Genomic DNA, 18979 nt, shown 5'->3' on the forward strand with positions numbered 1-18979 from the left:
TTTAAAATTTGCCAAAGAAGGGTGTTTCCCCAGAGTTTTTCTTTTGAGTCATTTCGTAATGAGAGGAGGTCATCTGGCCCATCTAGATCATTTGGTTGCTAATAGCTTATTGATCCAAGGATACCGTCCTACTGTTTCTTGAGAGCTTCAGCACCATGACTGAGCAACTTGTTCCTGATTCCCAGACGCCACATAACTTTAAAAATAAAAGCATATGTAGAAGTTTGTGAACCATTTGTGTAGTCTTAACGCCAGATTATCAAATGGAGAAACTGTAAAAAAAAAATATATTTTTTTGTTTCCAGTCGATGATAGGAGAAAAAAACGTATTTAAGAGTTTTAAGAGTTTCATAATTTACTTTGTTTCTAACTCTGTATTAAAGCCTTAAATTGGAGGGCTAGCAAAATCACGTTTCATCACCTCTTTCGCAGGTTTGTACAGTATATCACCTGTGTTTAGCAGCAAGTGTTGGGGGGTATGGGGAGTCACGTGGGACAGTCTGGAGGCATTTATGAACTCCTGTTTCTAGGATTATGTATTTCCCCTTTTTTCTTTCCTTTTGTATCTGGGAGTGTCCCAAAATTTAGCCGAGCGTGCTGGTCACAAGTGGTGGCTCTCACTGTTGGGTAAAGGGACAAAATCCCAGCTATGCTTTCCCAGTGAAAGAGAGAGGCTGTTGTGATTAAATAGGGTAGGCACATGTTTCTAGACTCTTCCGCAGATGGCTGAATTATGACCTGCGAAGAATTCCAGTTACTTTATTAAATGCTTTTGCTGAGCATACTGCATTTCATCCGTTCAGATGAATAAAGGGGCGTGTGTGCTACCTTGGGTAAATTTTTAACATCTCATTCTGTTGGATATTTTCCAACTGCAAACATGTTTCTGAGCCGTTTTAGCACATTATTCTCACTTCAACAGAAAGGTTGTGAAAAGTTAACAACCTTTTTGATAAAATGTGTACTTAAGCCTCTTCTGTTAGATTGAAGACTAAATAAATGACCGGGCACATGGTAGCAAGGAACAAGCCATCACATGCAGAGGGGATTTTTGTCAGGGATTCTCTGGGAAATGAGAGGGTGCAATAATATTTAGACAGGGATGATATTTCATCCGACAGGGAATACAGAAGCTGGGAGGGTTCGAGGCAGTGTGTAAGCAGTCACTTGTTGCATTTTGCAGAAATAAACAAGCAGCGTTGAATGTCCCTGAGGGTTATGTTGAAGAATAGGCTTGCAGGAAATACTAACCTCCAGTTTGTTCATTACCATTCTGATATCACGTGTTTAGTCATTGACAGCTTCATAATCTCCTAGTGGATTTGGATAGAATACATCAGGTTGATTGAACTAGACAGAAACAGAATCACCCCGTCTGCCCTTAGTCTCTTATCAGAATTTCTAGTTTTTTACCCCTTTATGTCTTGTCTTTGTCTTGTTCTGTGCCTGAAATGTAAAGAGTTCGGCATCCATCATGATTCAACAAAAAATGTTTTCTCTGAGTAGCAGCTCTCAGAAAAATAAGCATACTTTGATCGTTTGCCTTTTTGTAGCTGGGCTGTGTGCCCTTCTGTTCCAATGATCTTCATAGAAGACACTGTAGTGTTGATTGTGTGCCTTTGTAGAACAGTTCTCCGGGTTACAGTGTGTTACTATCAAACCAAATGCCTCCATTCAAATGATGACAAATTTGTGCATCCATCTTTGAAAACTTAGATGCTTATCTTTGGCATATTGTCTTATCCACAATAATGTTTCTTTTTTTCCATGAGAAGAGTGGTGTCATTGTTTTGGCATTTTCACTTGGCACACTTTTAATGTAGGAATAATTCTAATGTGCAATTATAAAATACGCAATAGCTGATGAATCATTAGTTATAAATATGAACTTTCTGCCTCTGTCTAAGAAGTCAGAGTCTAAGGGGGAACAACATGTATCATCTTGAAGTAAAATGTGAAGATTAGTCACTGGAAAAAATTCATTAACATGTTTTTCAAGAAATAACATAGAGGAAGCAGGTCAGAAGTTTAAATATAATGTGTGTGTATATATTGTCTGACTAGGGATAGACATTGACAACTTCATCGTAAACCAGTGCACCCGAAATGTAATGTGGTTTCAATTGAAGATCAATTATTGTAATCACATGAACTTTTTATTATTTTCTGCCTTTTAACCAGGAAACATCTGCTGCCCTTAGACTTGAACCATTGATAATGCAATTGCAAAAATGAAGCTTATAAATACATAGAGGTATAGCACTGATGAAATTCTCTTCTTGTTGATGATCAGTGGCAGATTTAATTGAATTAAGATTTCATTAAGTACTGTTGAAGAAAAGTAATTGCATTTTCCTTCCCGGTGCATGGGCCTGCTTTGGAAGTGCCTGTGCTTATGACTGGATTGGGCATTTTAAAATCTATTTGGGCATCAGCAGGGAAAAAGAAATTGCCTGAGCTGTGTCATAACTCATCAAGAAAGGGTGTTCAGATGAGGTGAATGGGGGGGGTAGGCTATGTGTGAAAAAATCTCAGCTTTGCAGAGCTTTCTGCAGACACTGCAGTATTGAGTAATTGAGGGCATATTAAATAATCAGACAAATGAAAAAGTAATTTGCATATCTTTAACAGTGTAATCAAGACTTACTTTATTAGAACAGTTATTAAACTCCTCTGTGGAGACAAGCTTGCGTCGTGTTCAGCAGCCTACGGGTTCAAGCTTTGGTCCTGAACATAAGAGTGCGTTCTACCAGAGAGCCCCCTGCTGAAATGTGGTTTGATGAAGTAACACTGTAAACAGTTTTTGTTTCATTTGAACATAGCTTCCAATTTTTCTGCTTAATTTTTTGTTAACATTTATGTGTAATTACATCCTGCACTTATGCAGTGATTCAAAAATAAATACATTTAAGTATTCACCTGAAAAAAGTCTGCACAGCTGAAAGTGTTGTTTTTTTGCATTTAGGTATAAAAGTAACCACTACTTGTTCCTTTGCAGCTCACATACAGTACATACAATACAGATGCTGGCTCTAACCACTATAAATTCGCGCTTTATGACTTGTTAATGTTAATGTAACAATTAATATAATTATTTCACATTGTGTTTATTAAAAGCTGTTTTCAGTTTATTTTTTTCTTTGCTAACCTGAAGAATAGTGTTTTTGACAGCCTGCACCAATGTGGTAACATTTTAGATTTCATTCAAAGCTCAAAAACCAACTTGCTTTTGTGAATTTTGAGTATTTCTTCTTAATTGCTCCCCTTCTTCAAGTGTAAAAATCTCTCCCTTCCTGGTGTGAAATCTGCAAGATCTGAGATGTTAAATAAGTGCAGCAAGTGAGCACTGTTAATGCCACATTTGTCATGCAATTAACTTCCTGTTCCACCTGTTATGGCCTGTGTTTTTATTTCTCTAACTAACCAGAGAGCAGCCCACAAAGTAAATACCTCTCTGCGGTCAAGCCTGTGACCATATTGTTTTCTCATTGTCTTGCAGTATCCATTGGAAGACGTGTTCAAGACCCATTAGCTGAGCTGGTGAAAATTGACCCTAAGCACATAGGAATTGGAACGTACCAGGTAACAGCATGCGTGCCAATTCAGTTTGTGCTGTCTTCCGCTTAACAGCAACATGTGCTTGAATGTATTGTGTGCTGATTCAATGGTTTCTCGTCTTTAAAGGCCTGGCCTTTTTAGCCTTGTTAGAAAATGAATGCTCAAGGCCAGTAAATATTTAGAAAGGCTATTTTTTTCCATTGTCAAGATATTTTACATCAAGTAATCCTGACTGTTCAAAATAGCCACAGCCATTTTTGAACATGTTACACAGGTATCTCTTCTCGGAGTGTGTGTGTTTTTCTGTTGCTGTCTCTACGGCAGGCAACGCTAGTATAGGTTTTTAAACCTGTGATATAACCTCCAGGTCTTTCGTCACAACCTGTGTTGTCCCTTTTACTGCTCCCTGTTTGACTCCTGCACAGACACTTGCTGGCTCCAATCATCTTAAACTAACAGTTAAAAAAAATCAGCATTGTGAAGAAGAAGTATTGTCTTAAACTAGAGATAATAACGTTCATGCCCAGAGTTTTTATGTCATTGTAAAACCTTTATATACATACAGTATATTGGAGCAACATTTATCAGCCTGTACTGTATGTATGTGCAGACCTTTTTCATATAATTGGCTTTCCTCAGATGCAAGTTACAACACAGCCTGGGATTTGACCAAGTGAGGAATATGCTTGGATAAAACAGAAAAAAATAACAATTTTTAACCGAGTTATGGCACTTCACAACAGAAAGCTGAGCCTGTAGCCGAGAGTGGAATATCAGTTTTGTTATTTGGCCTTTTCAACCAGCACCCCCTTTTAAGAGTAGATAGGAATGTTTTTTAAATGATATTTCCTTTATCCCCTGGAGGTGTTGTAGGAGCTCATAGGAAGTGTGTATGACGTGTTGTATCCCAGAGCAGCAAGCTGAGCTGAGTGTGAGAGAGCACTGTGGTACAGTAGAGCCCAGGAGAAGACTGGCCATGCCCTGACCTTCCCAGGCTGTGTCTCTGGTGGGGGCTCCATCCCTGCCATCAGCTGGTCTATGAGGCACTTGAAAAGTTTGAAGGGAACTAATCTTCTTTTTCTGGGGGGGGTTATTAGGGGAGCAGTCTTTGCAAGTGCTATGTATCATCCATAAATCCATACACAGAGGCTTCAACAGCAGGCCAAGTAAGAAAGCCCAAGCAGTTCAGTGGGAATTTCCATACAGTCACTTAACCTTTAAAGGGCAGCTCACTAAAAGACACTTTTCCAACCCTGCTTATGAAATGCTAGCATTGACTCGTTTGTTGGCTGTGCTGCTTCTTTTGTTCCTTTATTTGTTTCTTTGCAAACACCAACCTTTTCCTTTCGCATAGGAGAGCTGCGGTGTCAGGGCTTCAGTTGATCTCTCCTGCCAGTCAGGGGCCTTTCTGCCTCAGCTGTGGTGGTGATGTTGATCTCTTGAGGTCTCTCGCTGCAGCTCACACTCCCAGCTCACTTATAAAAAGATCTTTCAACACATCGCTTAATTACAGGCTCCAAACGTCCATGTGGATAGCAGATCTGTGTGTGTTGATTGTTCCCACTCACTGCTAGTCTCAGACTCATCCACAGCCTTATTAGATAAGGCAGAGAACAGCGTCTCAAACCACATTGAAGAAACCTTCTGTCTGAACCGTGAACAGAAGCTGCTTTACAAGTCACAGTCGTACAGTGTCGTGTAGGTATACTAATACATCTCATGTTTCTCTGTCAGGAGTTAAGTGCCATGTTGATCAGAAAAAGTAATGTTTAGATGTGGGTTTCATGGAATGGTTAAGGAAAGCTCTAATTTTTTGAGTAATCATAAAAGAGGGAAAACACTGCAACAGCATTATAGCTCCAGAATAACTTCAAGAATACTTCATATCTAATACATTTATATAAAAAACTATGAATATGACATGAAAAATGCCGGACTTGAAGAAATGGAAAATGCACTTAAAAGATCTCTAATAAGAACTAAGTTTAGAATATCGTATACATTTTTGTCGCCACTTCACAAAAAGGTAAATTGCTGTTCTGCAGTCAGTGCCAAGGCCCAGAGAAATGTCCGCCATCGACAGGCTAAAAGAACTGAATCCTTTTCATCAAGAATAAACAAGTCAATGAGGGAACCTGAATCAAGTGTTCAAGATCTGCAAAGCTTTTGATAATCAACCCAACGGACTTCAGAATCAACAGTTAAACACCAAACAGGTGGCAACTATGGATAAGTGTATTTAAAATTGATAGGAAGTGTTTCTTCACTCAAAGGGTAGTGCCAGTATAAACTAAGCTTTCCAGCCATGTTGTTGTAGCTTCTTTTAGGTAATGGCTAGATAAATAGCTTGAATTAATTAGCTACTAAAAAAAACATATAAAGTTGGGCCAAATGCCCCCCTCTCTTTTGTAAATGTTCTTATTTCATCACTTCTATCTCTTTTTTGTGGACGTCTATTTTTAAAATCCTTTCTGATCTGCAGTTCAGCTGGTTGCCCAAACTTCTCTGACCTTTAATTCCTAATGTCTTACATATTCTTTGTCTTTTCCCTTTGTTTAATATTGAATCAGATTTCCAGTACAGAATACAAGTTACTGAAATCAATTGCTATATTATACGGAGGTTAAAAACATCGCTAATCCAGTGTTATGTTGTTTGTTTTTTCAACTGTATGTAATAAGTAATTAATTTTCCTTGGAACAATTAATTAAATTACTATTCCCAGTAGCATCATTTATTGACATAGGACTTGGGGAAGTTTAATATTTTTCAACAGATTGCTGGCTTCAACTTTGGAAGACCTTCAGTCAAAATAAATGTAGATTATAGGATTGAATCCCTTTTATTGCTTTTACATGGGATGTTAAAAAAGGAAAAAAAAAGTATTTTTATTCAATAACAGGCTTTTGTGATTGAGAATGCCTTCACAATTAAATAACAAACAAAAATATTTCAGTACCTTTTACTATGAGGAACTAAGAGCACAAAAAGGAGTATTAGCATTGAATGCTGTTAGAATTAAATAAGGAATTGAAGCTCTTGCTTTTCTGATCATAATGGGTGAATCAGAGAGTTAGTTGTGATTCATATACAGTATGATGTAAGTTGGGCAGGATTGCGTTTCCTTCTTTTAATTTATTGACTCTTTAAAACCTGACAGGCGTTTTTTTTCTGCTTTGTGGAAAAGCCTGCAATTTTCTGAATTTCCATGAAACGATCAGAAGTATTTCATGTTCTTAGTTTCAGAATAACAGAAATGAAAAGTTTATTTTCTTGAATAGTTCATGAATGTTCAGGAACAACTAATAATTATCAGTCATTATTGCAAGCAGGCTACACTCTGATCTGTGATTAAAAATATGTGGATCCTGGTCATGAAATGACCACAGCTCATATAATGGATGTGCTCCATTATAGATTCACAAAGAATTCTTCACTAAAGATCACAAACTGGAGATTTAACTGTCAGATATTCCTTACTGATTCATTTTTCTGAATACACATTTGCCATTTGTAAAACAAAAATAAGCATACAGTGGACTGACAGAATAAAATTAATACCTTTATCCAGACACGTGCTCAATATTTGATAAGTGTCTGAGTGAGGATAAGATTGTGTTTCACAGTATGCCAGCATATTCATGGAATAATTCTTTCCAGGGAGATTAACTGGACAATAAAGTGGACACGCTATTAACATGGATTTTGTCCGTTGTGAGATTTACAGTATGTATATCTGTATGCTGCAAAATGGTCATTCTTTTAAGAAAAGTGAGTTTGAGGCTTACCAATTGAGTTTCCTAAGTTTAACGGTTTGTGCTAACTTACTTTCCATTGTATTGTAAAACACAAAATGTAGTGAAAGAGTTCTGAGCTTTATAAAATATGACAGCAGAGGTCGTTCTTACTGTAACCTTATTCTCATATACATGACATTTGAAATTGTTATAATACATGTCTAATTTGTAAGATATAAGTTTGGAATTGCCAATTTTTTCTATTACATCAACATGATGCCGAATAGCCAGATGTGTTTTTCATGTCTGGGTTCCCAGCTACAGTACAATCCCTGCATCTGTCTATGGGGGTGAATGAGGAAGTGTAGGCAGACTCCTTTGACCTGCCCACCTTCGGGTCCCTTGTCTTTGGACGCCTCACAGACATCGTAGCCCTGTATGGTGGCTCAGTGCAGTTTGGCGAAGAGGTCACTCCCTCCCCAATGGCAAACAGGAGGTCGCAGGGATTTTTTGTGCTGCCACTTGGTTACAGCTGGCTACAGGCATGACTCAACCTCGAACCTGTGACATCATAGAACAAAATCTGTGCTTAGGTTAGCACTTTATCTACTGATCCAGCTGGGAGCTCCCCCACCCTCCGCCCCTTAGAACACTTCAAGCACCTAAATGTGCTATATTCATCTTTTGTACCATCACTGTAAAACACTCGTCAAATTTCAAGTCCTAGAATTAACAACATGCAGACGGGAGCTGCATAGTGACCATCAATGACCAAAGGACTGGTTTGCCATTGACAGGGAAAAGGAGAAGTCAGTATCCACCATGGTCAGTGTTTCCCTCAGTGTGTCACTAAGGCACATTGAGGCAATTTAAAAGGAAACAAAGAAAATCCGAAACCTCCAAAAGAAAGACCTTGTATCTGTGGTGTATTTGAGGCCTTCCTCTCTTGTGTATCTGTGGCTCAGTGAATACCAGTCCCCACAGTTCAGAGGCTATTTTTTCAAGTCATCTAACTCAAACCAGATGTTTTCTCCTAGACCCAGAAGTGAGCTTCTGCCAAGCTTCTCTTCAGAGGTCAGAGTTCTGGGCTCTGGGCCCTGCTAGAATTCTTTCACAAATTGCTGTTCGGTGAGGTTTTAATCCTAATGGAAAGAATAATGTGCTTGTAAAATCTACAGTTATTAGAGTCTCAGTATTCGTATTATGGACTTCAAATGGCCATGAGTTCCTTTCCCATAAACAGGGAATGCGGATGAATACATTAGGTAATGGCTTTGGACATTGAGACCTTGCGTACAAGAACCCAATAGCAGTGGTTAACTCTTTCAGCTTTAACATTGTTTCTTACAATGGTGAGCCCTGTGCCAGGCTGCTGCCTTTATTTCCCGTGACGTTAGATGTGTGGGATCCCTTTATTGCAAAAACAAAAGAGAAAAAATGCGGCTCACTCCGTTACTTTCTGTTCGACGTGCAAATGAATCCGTTCATCCTGCCGCATTCATTCTGGAATATTCATTCTCTAGCCTTCATCATTTGGAGTGAGTTGAAGCGAATCAGCTATGATTACTTTGAAAACATGACCACGCCTAACAGGCCTGATGAAACCCCCTTCTGTTGCACTGATGCTTTGGAGGTATTTATTTGCTTAAACAAGAGAAACCCTCCTGTTTATTTGCTTTCTTAACATTCTGCTCGAAGGTCGGCATCAAGTTATGTCAGAAATTTTACATTTTTACGTTCCCTGCAGCATGTATTTCAGTCATAATGTCCATGTCAAGCTCTTGTTTGATAATGAAGAAACACAACATCTGTAAGCCTGGGCATGTTGAAAAACAATGAATGGCTGTACATGCAATTTACCAATACAATTAGTGAAGTTGATTTTACTATTGTCGGTCATTCACTTCGCTTCTATCATACAGAGCAGAAAGTGTCCTCTCTCTCGTTCTTAATCTGATATGCACAGTCTCTGGGTTCAGTGTGTTCACTGAGCTGTCAAGTCACTGCTTTCAGGAGTGTTTCTTCTCACAGTTGTTTTGAGAATCAAAGTGAAATTAATGGCTGAAACCCAAAAGGCATTTACAGCATTAACTAAAAAATTCTAGTTCTTGATGGGTTATAGATTTGGGGAAGAATGTACAATAATTTGTATATGAAGTAGGTGCATTAGTGGAGCTTTGTTTGTGCTGTATATTAAATATCTTAAAACATTAGTACACTTATATGAAGACATTTTCCAAATGTAATATTTGCTTATAATAATTTTAGGACATTAAACACTTGATAGTAGCAAACAATTACAGCAATACCACTATTAGGAAGACGACTGGACAGTTTGAGAGTGAGCTGTTCTATGTTACTACACATTGATTGGCCAAGACAAGTAAAAAGTAGCATTCTGTGGCCAGCGCAGTACGCTGTGCTCAACATATCTTATAATTCTGTTCTTATTCATACAGCAGTGTAGGCTGATACATTTCAGCCTATAATTATAAGAAAAGGTTAAATAAATAAAGAAAACTTTATTTTAGCTTTCTGCAATAAATATTGGTAAATGTTTTTTTATGTTAGGTGGTTCATCCTAGTATAGGGATAATTGATGTACCTTGATTTGTTTCAGTTATTGCATTATGGTTAATTATGTTATAAACAAATTGTTGCACATTATGTATTTTTTCATTTTTCTGTTCAACCTGCTTAATAATGACTCCCAGTTTAGTGCTAATTAATATGGCATAACTTTTACTGTTCTTACTACTATCAACAATCCAGTTTGTCCAGTTTGGACGAACATTTACAAAGTTTGATTAACCCTTTTTTTCCTTCTTTACTAATGACATTCTCCACAACCTCATGTATTACCTAATGTTTCAAATTTCTTTGTTTTTTAATTTTTTATCTCTATTGTCATGATTCAAGTGATTGTTTTAAACTGCTATGTTCTAAAAAGTTTTGGTTTTGAAATTTTCACTTTGGATGAAGACATCATGAAATTAAGTTCTGTAAAATTATTGATGTGAATTAAAATTGCCTTTGTTAAGAATACATTTATTTTCAACTCCTCACAGAACTCTGCAATAGTGTAAAAGTGAACAAGATAATATTCTCTGTGCTCTGGGTATTTAGTTTAAAGTTCGTTTCATAGTTACATGTGGGTAACCCAAGTTCTAATGCATATTAATTAAGGAAGTGGTTCTTTAGTCAGCGACTGAGGACTCTCTGTTCTTATCTCCCTCTTTTCCCCATATGATTTTCATTCAGCCATATTCTAGGTGCTGGGCTTAATCCTATCAGACTGTGGTTTACAGTCCAGTGGATGTTGTTAAGGAGTAAAAGCCTCTTTAGAAGATAGGAATTAGGTAGGAGAAAAACCGGCCACTTGAGATCTTATTTAAGCAGCAGTTAGCAAAATACGAGGGATTCCTGGACTGATTTATCCAGCTGCAAGTAGAATAAGTGATACTCCGGGGATATTATTTACCCAGCTGCAGTGAAAACACAGCAGGATATTAAAGATCCCAAACTCTTAAAGCTTGCCATGATTATTGCTTATAAACATAATATATTTCCTTCTAATTTCAGAATGCTGCACTAGGCTGGCAGATTAGGTGTTCGTCTGTGAATCATAAAATAAAAAATTTCCAGTGAACACAGGTATTTGGTGTTCTTTTTTCTTATCGCACTTTTGTCCTGTGTTTTTCCCATTTTAATGGTTTAGAAGTTAAGTACATTTTCAATGCTAAAGCACAATCTCTACCTACATATATGCATGGGGTATTTTGAGTATTTGAGTATTTGGACTGCCTCTGACTGAAGTGCAGTAAGTATTTTTGAACACCTTTATTAACATAAGTGCATACATACTGTGGCTGTTCCACTCAGTAAAGCACTCAGTTTATTTGCTTCTTCTTTTAAAACAAAACATATGCCTGCTTGCAACAATAACTCAGAAGAGACATCTTGTGGTTATGAGGAATTAAAAGTGCTTCCCCTGAGAGCTTTTAGTTTTATTGTTATAAATTTTGCACAGTGCTTATTCAGAAATAGGAACATGTAGAGGAACAAATCAGCAGGTATTCCTGCTTGTTGGCATTGTTGTCTGCATATTTCTATGTGCTAATATTTGTATTAACATACATGTTAGGATATTCTGAATAGTGGGTTTACATGAATTAGTATTCCAACTGTATTCCAAGTACAAAGGCTGGATTCTGTGTCATGTACAGTATTTGAGATATTGCTATCTAGAATATTGTCAGAGGTACTCGGAACTCTCTTTTTACATGGCATTGAACACCTGTTCAGAATATATGTGGTTTTCCGAATACAGCTGAAATCTCACTTGCAGGCTTGTAAGTAGTCTTAGTCTTCCACGTCACAGGAATATATTTTCTCCTGTTCATAAAACAGAACCTGCCTTAGTCTTGCTGTCACTGACAATAAATATAACTGTATTCTCCATAAAAAAAGATTTCAGTGCTTCAGTATGCTGTAACTGTTATAATAAAGCTAGTCCATGTTCTGCCAGTTCCTTCTAGACAGTTTCTGTGTAGCGTAAGTGTTTGAAGCAAACATCAAAAGTGACAGTGCATTTGGGAGGATAAGAGAGTATAAGTTCAGTGTTCTCTGAGGTTCCTTCCTGGATTGCATTATAGTCATGTTGTGTCCTGTCAATTTTAGTATGGAAAATACCTTAGATCACTTAGTTTATTTCAATTGCGAAACCAAGTTAATTCTACAGCTAAGTGGCTCTCGTCAGGCAAGATGTCTGCTATGGACCCCCTGTGCTTGTCTCCAAAACATCCCAGCTGAATCAACTTCCACACCCTACCAAGGATGGAACTTTGCAGTCACTCTCTTCCAGAACCCCATCATTAGGTCACCTGAAAGAGAAGCAGAAAAAAATGCCACTTTTCTGACAGCATAACTCAGTACAAGGAAGTTTAGACTGAGAAGTCTTTCTTCTGAAACATTTTTTTATAACACCTCATAGTGTTACGTAATTAATAGACACAGCACAGCAGGTTAGTGTCATTCAAAAAATGAACCTTTTGAAATAGTCTCACTGTGTCACAACTGTTTAAACAGTTGTCTAAGCAAGTCTGTCAAAACAGACTAAAACTTAACATTTTTAGAAAGTATATAAATTATCATATGTCTGCGGTTTTCTTTTTTCTTTTTTTTTGTCGCTTATTTTCTTCGCAATGCTGAATCTTCGGTACAGATGCCCTTGTCCAGATGAAAGAGCGCAATCTGTTGGCCAAGGAGGTGGATACTTCAATGGTATTTTCTGTATTTTCAGGCTCAGACTTGCTTAATTTTTGCAGACTGAAAGAAAGATGGCTTGGAGGCGTTACAAGAATGGAATAGAATTAGCAAGTAGGAGGAAGGTGCTGGACTTAACGTGATTAAAACCGACAAGCACTTGAAGCCCCCTTTAAACACCTTATGGAGATATGGGACTCCTTTTTTCTTATCATATATCAATATGGCAAGATTTTTTTTTCTTTCCATTAATTTACAGACTTTATTTTCCTTATATTTCCTATCCTGTATTCTGTAGACACTGAAAGCTTCATGTGATTAGTCATACTTGCCTTGGTTTTACCCTACTACACTTTTTATGCTTTGGTGTGCAATACTTCTGTGTTTTTCATTGCATTAATAATAGGGCTGGAGGTAGATTTACAATACAAGATGTGTGAAAAAAGCAAAGAAGGCAGGAAGTAAATGATGTGCTATGATGACACTGAAATGATCCCTTTATGAATGTTAATGACACCATTAAAGGACAATAGATGTGCACCTTTCATTGCTGTTATAGCACTACATCTGAGGGACAGTAAATCTACTGTACTGCCTCATCTGGTGTGCTACTGGGGGCTGTGCAGCAGGGCAATTAACACATCAGAGCACTGTGCACATTCCTGTTTTTAATTGGACTAGGAAAAAGAAGTGCTCATGATATAGTTTAATGCCCATTTTATCCCAAGAATTCCATGATTTGTGGTGTGGATGTGGTAATAAGGGTTTACTGTACACCTAGATGTAAAACTTCAAGCTAAATAAATGCCCATTTTCCTTCCCCATAGTTAACGATGGTTTTGATATTTAATATTCATAGTTTGGTGATGTTTGAAAATACAGGGTATGAAGAATCTTGAAACTCTATCCTTGCATTTGGATAATTAACCATAAATCACCATATCACTTGGTTAGATCTTTGTTTTTAGAGATCATTGGCCTAGACGCCAATGAACTTTTATATTTAGGCTACATACAGAATAAAACAGCTCAGTTCAGACTATAGTTTCATTTTTCTTGAAGCTGACAGATGTTAGCGAGAAATACTAATACTCTCTTGGTTTGGTATGAAGCGAGTATAACCTCAGTGCTGAGACCCTTTGTAATGAACAGATTTGATTTATTTTGATTTTTATTTAATAGGTTTACAGTATAGTGGTGAGCAGCTCGGTAGTGCAGTGGTTACCATTGCTGTCTCGCATAGCCGGGGCCCTGGGTTCAATTCCTGGGGTGCTATCTTTGTGGAGTTCGTATCTTCTCCCCATGTTCATGTTCATGCTGGACTGGCATCTCATCTAGGGTGTATCCTGCCTTTGCACCCATTGACATTGCCAGGGAAGGCTCTGTATTGAATAAAGCAGTTAGAAAATGGAAGGACAGTATAGTGTGAATTCACAGTTATCAACATGCTCTTTTTTTTAGACATTGTTATAGAACATCAGGAGTTTTGTTATGAACAACTACAGCTTACCACAAGGACACATATTTTTGGTAGACAAATTATTATTTTTTATATTTTTTTAGACTTAAATAGTTGATGATAATTTTCTCATACTTGACTGAGTACTGTATTATTTGTTTTTTTTTAATCCTGTAGATCTATAACCCCTGAGGGCTGTATGTGAATTACAGTACACTGTAGTAAAATGAGTGTTTCACCAAACAGAAAACTCTGAGCACTGATTTGCATTACTGGGGCTGGTGTACTGAGGAAATTCCGGTACATGACCTGATGAGTTACGAATGCATTCCGGCAAGTGATCATTAGAAAATGAGCGTAATGCCTGCCCAGACCCATTAAAATGTACGAGATCGAGCAAGGGCCTCCCCCGACATAAACAGTGAGCCGTCAATTCACTGCAAAGCTGCAAACACATTCCTAGCTCTATTTATCTTAATAATCATAGCCACATTGATAGAAATCCAAGGGGAAAATCGGTGCGTTTGAGTAACAAAAGAAGACCTCGTGAGGCTACTCCTAATGGTTTATGGTTTACACTCACTCCAGCCTCGCCCAGAAAAGACTGCAGTGTCTATTTTTCTTTCAGCTCAGTTGTTTTTTTTCCATGTAAAAGACTTTTAGATTTTCCTGTGGATGGGAGCATTAAGTGGCTAAGAGTTTCATTCAGCATCTGACGGTTTAACGATTAAATTTATTCGCAGTTTTTCCAAGTCTTTCCAGTTACAGTATGTTGTTTATGATGTGATATCCTATAGTTGCTTCAAGCTACAGTAGGCATACAGCTCTCCATTTATTGAGTGGTACACACCAGAATGCAGCTTGTTGAAAAGCAAAGCTAGTTCTGGTTTTGCGATAACAGGAACAAATTCCACTTTGATAGTTCAATCAGTGATGCTCCATGTGTTCATGTGTGTTTACTGTAGACAGACTAAGGAGGACAGGCTTAAACTATGATCCAGACCGTCGCTAGTGAATAGTGTTACCGTTATGACTTGGTATCATTCAACACCCCCACAAATGGTTCTTTCAAGACATTATTTGCAATTTTCTCTTGTGTTTTTGGGCTTTAAAGTTTGCAAAACGGCAGTGTAAAGTTACAGAGAGTGTAAAGGGATCCCATTCAAACATCTTTTGTGTTTCCACTTTCACTGAAATGTTTTTCAAGCCTGCAGCTGGTTATTTCTGCAGGAGTTCCCTCTCACAGCCCAGCCCTGATTGACATCTTGAAATGGCAGCTTTTCATAAAAAGCTGTTAACTTGCAGAGTTTGGTTATGGAGCGGAGACAGACAGACTTTGTTCTGCTGCTGGGGCCATTCCAAATCAAACAGGACCCTGCACCTGAATTTAATAGTAGTACTCAATACAGAAGGGGATAGCATATTCCTGCACTGCCTGGTCTGCTGTGTTTACAGACCTAGCTAGGGTAAAAATTTCTCTGAGATCTTTCCTTTGGTTGTGATTACTTTAATTGGTTTTTGGTGTTTTGTCTTTCTCCTGCCATTCCCAATTAACATGCCATGGTTCAGCAGTCAGTCTCACTTACAGTGTCTGGCACAGGGCATTTTGGGGCAAACTTAAAATGTCAGGTGCTGGTAGATATGCTCCTTATTAAGTTTGCAGCGCAATTAAAAAGAGGAGACTTAATTTCCTGTTTGGGAAAAACAAAAAGCACCAGAGAAAATTTCATTTTTTGTCATTCAGTTTTATTGGTGAAGCATTTCAGATAGCAACAAGCCTTTCAAGCACTGGATCCTGTCCTTACTTTAGAGGTGTTTGCGAAACGTTAAGATCGCCACCATAGTCTTCTTTTCCTCTAAAAGATGCTTCTCTGAGCACTCCCTTCTCACCACACAGCAGGTCATGTGGAGAAGTGAGAAATTACTTCCGCTTGAATTAAGGGGGAACATCAGGATGCCTAATTGTGCTAGATCAGCGTGCAATTTTTCCAGAACAATAGGTTTAGCAACTCTGCTCTGAATGAACATTGCCATGAAATAGTCTGTTCCTACTTTTGTTTTATGTTGCATATTTGCTTTATGTTTCCACATATTTGTTTTATTTCATATATTTTCCCTCTCTGTTCCCTATAGTGAGGCATTCTTAAGAGCATGTATACTTTTCTCTAGGATTCTCCTGGCACAAAAAAAAACAATTGACGAGGCTTCACCATTAAATGTGGGGATGTAATTTATTCATAAATACATGTATACATCCAGAATTGGACAACAGCTTTGTGTGGCGATGTTATAATAGAATATTTTGGGGTCTCTTGTTTGATATTCATATACAGTAAGATACGAAGTTGGAGCTGAATGGTATCATTGTATTTTCAGCTTTCATTGCTTTCGTTTTCATGCTTTCATTATTTGATAATTCTTTATTCCACTGTATGCAATTGTTTGTGATTTCTTGCAGACTCTGTGGGTTCAACTTATTTTGATTTCTGGATGTCTGTCCTATATAGGCTTGTGGAACTCAAGGTTCTTCTGATAATATGGAAGACATATGGACATTCACAATGGTTTCCATCTCAGCTGATAATTCACCTGGCATTTCTGTCCATCTTGCTAAATGTTGGTCTTGTATGGAGTTCTTTTGCTTGGCCACTTTCCTTTTTCAGCATTTCCAGTGAAGTGTCGTGCATCTGACTCTTCATTGCATGAGGCTTCTTTGTCATCTCCAGTGTTGCACTTCTCAAAGCAATTATACATGACTTTTGAAACTGAACTTAAAAGAACTGAGAGTTTTCCTGTAGAAAACAATCTATTGGTGCTGACTTATAACTGTAAAGCAGTAATTTTGATTTCTTAAAGTAATGTAATAGTATTGTATCATAATATATCCTCAATTAGTATTATCGTTGGAAAATTAAATAGCATTTATCAAAACAAGTCAAAGTGCACAAAACTGCATATATTTATCATATGCATGAAATATTATTTTCTTATGAACTGTCATTTCTCTACTTGATACTTTATAGACAGAAAAGTACACAATCAATTATTTTCTAATGATCAAGCTATAAATAATTTCTAATTTCTTTAAACCATTAGGGAGAGGCTTAGGGTCTGATCAGTGTGTTCTTTTTTTCTTGTTTTCTTTTAATCATCTTAAAGATTGTCCACACTATGAAAGATACATGAAGTAGGCTGGGTTTACGTGATGAATTAGCACACCCCAGTAAATTACCAAACTGCCTCAAGTGAAGTGACAGAACCGTGCAAGTTTTAAAAATAGTCCACACTTGATTGATGGAGAGTTAATGAACACGCATTCCTGCACTGAATTTGAACTTGCCCAAAGGGGACAGATTTAAGGTGTCCCCCTTATCATCTTACTTCACAACAGAGAGAAGCTTCACTTGATACTCTGAATGTGTTCTAAATGCGTATCCCTAGTGAAGTTTTAAAATAAGCCATGGGGAAACAACACTTTTTGTTAAAAAAATGCTCCATTCAGTTATTGTATTGCACTACATACTGTAAGTATATTTAGTACTTTTAAAATGCAAAAAGAAATGGTTTGGTTTTTTTTTTAAGAAAAGGACTACTGGAAATTTTATGCAGAAAATACAAAAATGTTTTTAAGTGTTTTTCATTAACTTTGATGGAAGCAGCAAAGACAAATATCTTGTTCACTTGACAGATTTTTGACAAGCTTCACTTTACTGTGACATGGTTTCCATGAATAGCTTTTAGATTGTTTTTCTCGGTGTCAGCAGTGTGACACTCGTGTATTGGTGTATTTTCACATCCACCACTGGGGGCAGTATAAGGTTTTGTTTAAAAAGTCTTCATTCAAAAAGCTTCACTGGGCCTGTTTCATTTGGCAATTTCTCTGTATGTTATCATATTTAAGACTCCTGTGAATTAGCATAAGAATAGACCAAAGTACTTGACACAGGGCCTTCTGATAGTCTGATACAGAGGTCCAGTTTGCCAAACATGACAGTTGAATTAATTAAAGGTAATATTAATGTTGCTCAAAAAGTTTGACATTGTATTTGCAGACTCAGAATGTTTGATCATAGGGTGGCTTTGTGTTCTCCTTCAAGTAAAACTTTGTAATTCCATCACATTGTTTTCAGTAACTGCTTATCCAGTACAGGTTCAAGGTGAATTTTTACAGAAGCCATTTAACCTACCAGTATGTCTTTAGACTGTGGGAGGAAACCGGAGCTTCTAGATGAAACGCATGCAAATCTGGGGAGAACATACAAACTCCACACAAATTGCACCCCAGGATTTGAACCCAGGGCTACAACTACTGTATGTGAGGCAACATTGCTAACCACTCTGCCACTTTAAAACGTTCTAATATATTTATGCAATCCTAAACCTATGAAAATGTTTTTTCTTCTCTAAATGTGTTTTACAGGTTCACCATGTAAAAAAGTTTGTTTAAAGCTACAGTCGATCACTATTGTTATTAAATGATCATGTTGGTGTGAACTAATGGACCCAGGATGACTGCAAACGAACTGATCTGTTTGTTTTATGCACACTATCACAATCAAAGAAAAACAGGTTTGGGAATAATAAACTACAAGAGATTATAATTAATGTTAATGAAAATAAATTTTATTAGTATTTTATTTTTTAAGAAAACCAAACTTTAGCATTGTTTTTCAAATGAAAGTATAAGTATACAATACGTTCAGTGCTATTACTGTCCCCTGCTACAATAAAACTGCCATCTCTACAGTGCATAAAAAAAGACCTAACTGTAAGGAAGTTGCAAGCACAAAGTGTGTACTTGTTCCTCTTTGGTGTCAGTAACACAATGGACATTTGCTGATATCCTGGCTTTGGAATTAGACAAACAGCCATGCCTGTTGCACAAAGTGTTCTGTTATTTCAAACGCTTCCTGTGCCTCTGTCAGTCTTCATTCTGTCATGGGTCACTCAGCACATGCTA

The 18979-nt window shown here is 37.4% G+C and overlaps 1 protein-coding gene across 2 annotated transcripts in view; it reads left to right on the forward strand.

Moving 5' to 3' along the window:
• Positions 1–18979, forward strand: part of srbd1 (S1 RNA binding domain 1) — an 85303-nt gene that overhangs the window by 46010 nt on the left and 20314 nt on the right. For both annotated transcript variants that reach the window (XM_088933818.1, XM_088933817.1), the window contains exon 16: positions 3500–3582. In XM_088933818.1, the coding sequence (XP_088789944.1) occupies positions 3500–3582 (83 nt within the window). The remainder of the gene's footprint in view (positions 1–3499; positions 3583–18979) is intronic.

Source organism: Atractosteus spatula, chromosome 15, assembly GCF_055471065.1.
Source record: "Atractosteus spatula isolate fAtrSpa1 chromosome 15, fAtrSpa1.hap1, whole genome shotgun sequence".
NCBI lineage: Eukaryota > Metazoa > Chordata > Actinopteri > Semionotiformes > Lepisosteidae > Atractosteus > Atractosteus spatula.